At 45.9% G+C, this 7995-nt stretch overlaps 1 protein-coding gene across 1 annotated transcript; it reads right to left on the reverse strand.

The window, feature by feature from the left end:
* Positions 1–297: 297 nt before the first annotated feature.
* Positions 298–4071, reverse strand: LOC148419730 (uncharacterized). The gene is made up of 7 exons (XM_088420656.1): positions 3920–4071; positions 3169–3279; positions 3011–3093; positions 2641–2752; positions 1751–1863; positions 771–885; positions 298–660 (listed from the first exon to the last, which is right to left on the reverse strand). Exons 2-7 carry the CDS (start codon positions 3209–3211, stop codon positions 482–484), a joined length of 645 nt encoding a protein of 214 aa, XP_088276782.1. The 5' UTR covers positions 3212–3279; positions 3920–4071; the 3' UTR covers positions 298–481.
* Between the last annotated feature and the right edge of the window lie 3924 nt (positions 4072–7995).

The raw sequence follows: 7995 nt of genomic DNA on the forward strand, positions 1-7995 counted from the left end.
AATAGCCATAAGAATATTTACTGTCAAAGAACACAACATGTATGCAAAAGTTAATTGAGCTCGGTTTCTCTTGATGCCATTTAGTAGTCAGGTGTGATATAACAACGTCGTACTCCAAGTTGTTTGACGGCGTACAAAACAAGACTTTTTGTCATGTGATGATAGTCTCAAACATTTTGTGTTGTGGATAAGTTGAAGTTGTCGGCAGGGTCTTGAACTTGTGCGGAGAATCATCATTGATTTTCCTTTTTTTTTTTTTTTTTTTTTTGGGAAAAACATGTCAGTCCAACACCTGCACATCATTGCATGCGGCGCCACATTTATAAAAACAAATTGACAAGCATTGCCCTTTTTCGGAGCTATATTTAAGTTCCGGCGATTATTTAATATCTAGCATCTTTATTAGGAGGATATAAATTCTTAATTGTATTTTCTATTTTCAACAAGATGAAGTATTGAAGTTGGTAGACGGTTCTAAAGCTCATCCACACAGCAGGCATAGCGACTTTACGTCTCCGATCACGCCGCCACGATCGTTCAGCTCCTTCGTAAAGCTTTCAAGGATGGCGCTCCTGGCGGCTTGACTTCCCTTGGTGGTTAGGCAGTCCCGCTCTTTGGCGAAGTACGCCGTCGCGGTCCCTCCCACTTGAAGAGCCCCCTCTAGGAACAACAGAAATGTTAGGACGGGCATAGGAAGGATTGTTGTTTAGTCTTAACATGTGACGGGGCTGCGCGCAGTATGGAAAGAGCGTCCGGCGTTTGGCACCCACCGTTGCAGATGGCCAGCGTGTTTCCGCCAACATACTGAGTGGTCCACTTGTAATGGGTGGCCGCGCTGCACTCTTCAAACACTCTGCTTCTTCTCACGAAGCCGAAGTCGTAACCCTGTGATATAAGACGCACCCTTCATTTCGGGGGGTCGAATTTTGCTATTTTCTATGTTACCAACAAAGTCAAAACTAAACAAAACATATTAACTCTCATCTCCCTAAACTCTTTGTATTCTCTTGGGTTCATATCCGCAAGTTATATGCTTGTTGCACATTAAGTGTGTTTCACATTTTCCACATTGTGAGGGTTAGGGTTAGGGCTTCTCCACATTGTAAGTGCATGCGCTCGACGCAGTCGTTTTTCTTTTCTCCGTGCGACGTTCGTTTTAGCATGAATACCCGAAGTTGCGCAGTGTTACACCAAGTTTATGATTGTGTGTATATGCTAAAAGACCGCAGTCGATAAACGGGTCATCACGCGAGGAATACAGTCCCGTGTTTTCTAACCGGAGCCCTCGGCTGCATACCTTGCCACTCTTTATTGAATCAGCTGGAGACATCATAACTTTGACATGATCCTCTCTAGTAAAGTGTGTGTTTTTGAACAAGCATGAACTCAGACGGTGGTTCAGCCCGCTCGCTTCTTTGATTGAAAATGTCCTAAGAAGCTCAGCTCAGATGAGCTGCCGTTAGCCGCAACTGGCACCTGCTGCTAACGGCCCACTGACGTCCACCCGTTACTATTGTAAGTAAGAATACGGCCGTTATAAAAATGCGTTATCAAAAATCTGCTTTTGTGACTGACGGATCAGTCTACCTCAAATGGTGTCCAATGTAAAGAAATCTAATTCTTAAGTTACCTTTACAGGGCGCACCCTTACTTTTGTCCTTAATTTTTGGGGGAAAGTGCGCCCTCTATTTGGGGAATTACGGTATTCAACGTGAGCTGATCATCGCTCCCGCGGCGCGGCGCTGCTTACATGGTTGCACATGGGCTTGCAGATGCGGCCGTTGGACACAGTGGCGCACGCCAAGCCTCCATTTTTGGGAACCTCGGGCTGCGAGCAATTCACGGGCCCGGCCCCTTGGCATTCTGAAATGTAAACGAAACTTGGAATAAGTAACACGCTGCTCAATTCTGCCAGCAAATGTCATCAATCAACCACGTTTTGAGAGGTCAGTGAATGCAGCGCCAGTGTCACGTTAATTGCTCTACGAGCAGTTGTTTTTCCTTTTCTTCACAACACAGCTTGACTTCATTTGACATGAATATTCAAAGTTGTTCAGAATCCGTATTTCACCAAGTTTAAGATTGTGCATATATGCCAAAAGACCGCAATTAATAAACTTGTCGGATGGAATATATTTTTACGTTCTCTGACCAGTGCTCTCTTAATTGAATCATCTGCAGACATCATAACTTTTACGTGATCTTGCCGGTTTCAGTAACAATCCTGTAGGGCGGACTCAGACTTTGGTTCAGCCCGCTCTCTTCTCTTATTGAAAATAGTGGTTTAAGAACCTCCGCTAACACAAACTGCTGTTAGCTGCAACAGGCACTGACCGCTGTGAGCCAGGTGACGTCGCGTGACAGGAATTGTTGGAAGGAAGCAATACAGCCAATGTAAAAATGGCACATCTGTGCGTCAAAACTCGGCTTATGTGGCTGACACACGCAATTTTCCTCATGGTGTCTAATATCAAAAAATCTATAAGTTACCGTTTATTAGAGGAACCCATCCTTCATTTTTGGACGGAAAAAGCACGCCTTATAATATCACTAGTTATATTTATTGAGACATTTGGGCGTTGTGCGGGATGTGTGAGAAACTGCGCAAAACATTTCTTGTCAGAAGTCACGTGATCTTGCCTCTCAGCTGGTGAGCATGCAGCGTCTCCGTCAGATTGGTCATGTCCGCCAGCAGCTTCGCCCTCCGCTGCGAGCTCCAGCTCCGCTTCATTATGCTGCACTCCACTGCCACCTGGTGGATAGTGTCGGTCACGCATTTTCACTCTTTGTACACAAGTCCAGAAAGAAGCTTCTCACATTGATATGGCGATTCATTTCACATTCACATTGCAATTAGCATGTATAGCTTTTGAAATTTGTTCTACGGACTGGCTAGGGAATTTGTAGAGCTGAAATCTACAAACAGCCAAGGCGCCAGGCCTGTGCTCAGAGGAGACGGCAGAACAAGCGGTTTCCTAGAACATTGCCGCTTATTCATTGTTAGAAGTACCCGCAGATCCGCCATTACGTCCTCCAGGAATTGAGCGCTGCAGTTATTTGCTTGACCTTCAACTTGATGTGAGCAGGACAGCACTACCGGGAAAGGGGGGGGGGGGGGCATTAAAAAAAAAAAACCAAACATTTGTAATGAAAAACCCACACGCTTACCTGCTAGCAAGCAGAGACAAGCCAACATTGCTTTGAGTGCCATCTTTGCAGGTTGTCCAGCCCAGCGCAACTAAATACATCAAACTGGCGCAGTGGATTTATTGACTCTGTCTTTGGGAGCAAAGTTTACAGGATTAGCCAATACTTCATTTCAAAATATCTAATTATTGACTTTTAACCAATGTGAGTTCAGATGACAAAACGGTCTTTGGGAAATGTGTGTGTCTATGGTACGGAGCCCTCTTTAACCCTAACTCTCATAAAGCATAGAAAATTCAAATCATTTTAGTGTTGCAACATTAGTTTCAGCATTTGCATCTACAAGTACGTCACCCCCCCCCCTCCCATAGCTGCAACAGAATGTACGTGATATACGATGAGGACATGCGTCTAAAAGTGGCATAATAACACACACCATGTATTTTAATTGGATAGCCATGATCTGTTTGTAACCACTAAATTCAGGGGTGAACTGATACTCGCGTTTTGGTCAAATTCCCCCAAATTGAATTGGGGGGGGGGGGTTTAAAAGCGAGGCCGACTTGTAATCTGAGAAATACGGTAGTTCCAAAGTTGAATAAATCAGACACGGATGGCCCGGCACTTTGTAATAGTCCTTAATTTTTCCATCCAAAATTGATTTGCGCTCATTCGAGGGTATACCACCGTGATGGCTTACTGGCAGATGTATTAGAAATGTCTTTTTAGTTCCTGTACTCTTATTGCTATTATCATTTCATTGTTTGTTTACCAAAGTGTTTGAAAGCGCAACGGCGGATGCGTCAATCATTCCTCGTCCAAAAGCACTTATCAAGGTTTACAAGCAACTCCATTTCCCGGATCTTCTTCCGGCCCGGAAAAACGGTTCAGCGACGTGCTCGGAGCAGCTCAGGCAGGCTAACGGCGGCGAGCGGGCCCGCTTTCAAGTCTTATGTCAGCGAGCGGGCCCGCTTTCAAGTCTCATGTCGCCGCCAAAGCAAACATCTCGGCGGTGACGTAGCGTCGGTCGCGGCGCCGGCAAGCGCCTGAATAATAGAAGGTGATGTGATCCATTATGGATGCGTGACAATCAGCGGCCGCGTGAATAATTGAGGCTCGTCGCAGAAATGATTGAGCTCGTTAACGCGCGCGATGGTCTCTTTGCGTTTGATTCCGGCCGCCCCGGAGACTTGTCATCGTTTTCTCTGCGCCGCCATTGAACTCTTTGCCTTTGCTTTCCGCCTCTCCCGCTTTGTGTGTTTTCCCGCAACTTTCATCCCGCCAAATCAGAGCCAAGCGCCGCGTGCTGTGATACGGCACTTACGCCCCGCCGCGCTTAGCCATTCGCGGCGACGTGAAACTGCTCCCGCGGCGGCGTGTCACGTGTGTCCTCGTCCGCTGCGCTCACATGGCGTCAGTGGAGGGATGGCTGACCCGTGCGTGTCATTATTAGGCTTTTTTGTCGTTTTTTTTTGTTTTTGCCGAGTGGAACGGATGAAAAATCTTTTGTTTGATTTTTCAGCATCACCTTTGACAGACCGACGCTTGTTGTGTTGATGGACAGTGCATGTAAAGCAAAAAAGAAACCGAGGAAAAAGTGGTTTTGTTCATCACCGGGGACTGAGGTGGGCATTCCGTTGGCCGATCACAGACCAATGAGGAAGGGTCTGCCTCGATCTGCCTCGCGTGGTTGCCGGGCCATCGGCCCGGCCGGCTTTGGTTACTGCTGCAGCCCAGTAATACTTCCAATAATATCAGTATGCAGTTTTATTATTTTCTTTCATCACCAAACAATCAACTGCTTCCTAGTTAAATTGTATTACCGCAAAATTACACATACACATTTCGTTCAGCATTTCATTTAATGTCTAGTATTTAATGTTATAACATTTAAAAGTATGCACCTGATTCATCGGTCATAAATGCAAATGACAAAATGCATGATTTTATTGTTAAAATGAACCGCCTCCAAACCTGTTTCTGTTGCAATGGCAATAGTTTGAGCCTAGAATGGATTATTTACATTAGGGGAAAAAAAAGCCCCGTCCCAAAAGAGATCTTGTGCAACATTAATGGCCGGGACTAAATAATCCAGAGGATGTGCAGTGAATTACGAGCGCGTCGTTCACGCGGCAGATGGCGCAAGCTATTAATTGATCAAATATTTACCACATGCAAATGGATTTGCGCGCTCTTGTTTACCACCTGTCCTCATAGCCCTTTTCCCCGGGAGCCTCCTCCGCATACGTGACTTCCCGTCGCGAAGCCGCTTCGCTGCTCTTTCATTATTTCTGCCGTCCCGACGCTTGCCTTGATGCAAGTCTACTGGAGAGCCAGGATGGAGCAACCGCATAGCTGGAATCAATCAATAAAAGAATGTGGCTGTATTTATACATGTACTGTATGTGTGCGGAGGTGGGAACTGTGTGCACTGACGGAGCGCCCATCAGTCCGTCGCTCCCGAGCAGGGGAGAAATTTCTTCGTTTGGGTGAAGGAACTCACTCACTGTTTGACATTCACAACCGTACCACGGCAGGGATTTCTTTGTACGCGCTCCCTCAGAGACTTGGCTTCATGAACTAAAATGCACACTGTACACAATCTCGCTGACCAAAAGTTAAAAGCGATCTTTAGAATTAAGTGTAAAGAGATTTTCTTTGTGTTATTTTGCTTTTTAAAGATGATTTACATAAAGAAATTGCTTGCTGTTAAGAGCATCCTGCAATGCAAAGGAGGTCACTCAAGTAACCAATAGGCGCAGATCAAATTTACATGTTTTGTCTGATTGCCTCTTGGCCAGAAAATGCAAGATAGAAGTTTTTTTTTTAATTGTAAATTCAAGCTTGGCAATACTTTCTTTTACTTGTAGTGCACGTGACACAATTAATGGAAAGAGTCATCTACGACAGTCGGCCAAGCAGTTAAATGAGAACCGATATCTAGCGATTGGATGTCACGTAAAGCATGATAATGCCATCCCGCGGACATGATAGCCAATTGCCCGCGTTCACTTAAAAACAGTTTGACCAACAGGAATGTTTATTGAAGCTCAGGCCTAAAGCCCTTTGTTGAATTTGCTGTCTCGTTGCATGTACATCACGGTTCAGTTTTTTTTCACTTTGTTTACTATTTGACAATTGATTAAAAGAAAAATATTGCACCGGTATGAACTGGTGCTTGGTGGAATAAATGGTTCCGGGCCACTTTTGTAAAGAGTTGCTCTTGTTGTTTGCCGCTGATTTACGCAAATAATCCTGGCGAATGCGCCCACAATTTTTCTTCCATTTGCAAAAGAGAAAAGCAACAAAACAACAATTTGCCACTGCGGGGGCGTGAATGAATTAACTAGCTAAAAAAAAACCCTCAAATAAAAGAAGACAAGTGGTGACCTGTTGGCCGTTGCGCACGGGATTGATGCGGCTAATGCGCGCTAAAAGCTTTTCGCGGCACTCCTCTCCATGAAACATTTGCCCGGCGCATGTTTGAAAGAAGACATGTAAATGATGCCGCCCGTGCGCCCGCATAGAAAACGTGCGCCTAATGCCTTGTGCCGCTTGCCTTTCGCCGCATTTCCATGGCAGAGAACAGCACTACGTGACTTACGGCTTTAATTTGCTGCTTTTATGCTGGCGTAAATGAATGCGACTTGAATAAAGCTACGGGGGCTCGTAAAGTTGACGTAGTGAATCCACTTTGCAGCTCAATTCATGAGCTTTGAAAAAAAAAAAATCCATTTGGACAACATGTTTGTGTTTTTGTTTATTTTTCTGACGCATGACGCGATGAGCCCACCTGTCGGGCTTTGCTGCCGGGCGTGTGGGTGGCCGGGGATCTGTCACTAGCTTGGCATCATCACGCAACTTGGGCTGATTTGAAAAGGCTCAGAACATCGTCAAATATAGATCGATTTTGACTTTCAACCCCTCAAAACCTTCAGCGGCATCAGCTCTTCTTTTAGCCAAAAATACCTACCTGGAATTGAGTGTCTGAACTGTTATGAAAAAAATTGTCAAATATATCTTAGGGATTGATTGAATGAAAAGTTTCATGTTTTTCCACAACACTTGTGGCGGTGATGAGTTGAGTGCGTTCCTGGAGTGTGGCCACCTAGTGGCCGCGTGCGTCGCATGCTCCATTTCCTCACACTTTCATAACAGGAGTGAGCAGCGAGGCGGAGGAAGTTGTCTCATTGCTGAACTTTTCCCTCTACTGAGCTGAGCGAGATAAAAACAAAAACAAGTTAATAAGGATGTGTGTGTGTGTGCGCGTGTGTGTTCAGGCGGGCACGTAATCCAAAGACAACGCTGACATTTCAAAGTGATGCCGTGATGTGTTCACCCAGGCGTCTGCTCTCACAAGAGCACCTTCTCGCTATTCTGCGACTTTGTATTTTAGTTTATTTATTTTTTTTTAGGTGAGTTAAACGCGAGCTGACGTGCACGACGCGGCCGCTCTGCATTTCGCGCGCGTGTCTGGCATGCTAACGCTAAACCCGGACGCCGCGGTAAAAATAGACGCCGGTCTGGGAGCCAGAGTAGAGCCGGTCGATCGCGACCGGCCTCGAATAAAGCCCTTGGAGGAATACCGTCATGCGGCGGCGGCGTTTAAACCTCCGGTCCCCGACCTCCGGTCCCCGACCTCCGGTCCGCGGGTCAACCGGCGCACCCGAAATCATCATGTTTCGGATCCGAGTTAGTTCATCCTTTCACGGTGCCGTGCATTCCTCCGCGCTTTGTTCGGCTCGATTTTTGATTACGTGGCTGACGGACCAATTTTCCTCGAGTGGTTCCGAATAGAAAACGATTCTGATCTTTGTTAGCGTTCGGAGGACGCAGCCATAATTTTGG

This window comes from Hippichthys cyanospilos, chromosome 8, assembly GCF_059441005.1.
Source record: "Hippichthys cyanospilos isolate Australia breed blue-spotted pipefish chromosome 8, RoL_Hcya_1.0, whole genome shotgun sequence".
NCBI classification, from domain to species: domain Eukaryota; kingdom Metazoa; phylum Chordata; class Actinopteri; order Syngnathiformes; family Syngnathidae; genus Hippichthys; species Hippichthys cyanospilos.

Excerpts from the sequence above, each read along its gene's own strand:
- LOC148419730 (XM_088420656.1), bottom strand. The coding sequence starts at position 3,211 with ATGGCACTCAAAGCAATGTTGGCTTGTCTCTGCTTGCTAGCAG. Across the intron at positions 3,094-3,168 it reads TTGTCTCTGCTTGCTAGCAG|TGCTGTCCTGCTCACATCAA; the intron begins GTAAGCGTGTGG and ends CTTTCCCGGTAG. Across the intron at positions 1,864-2,640 it reads GCATGCTCACCAGCTGAGAG|AATGCCAAGGGGCCGGGCCC; the intron begins GCAAGATCACGT and ends TTTACATTTCAG.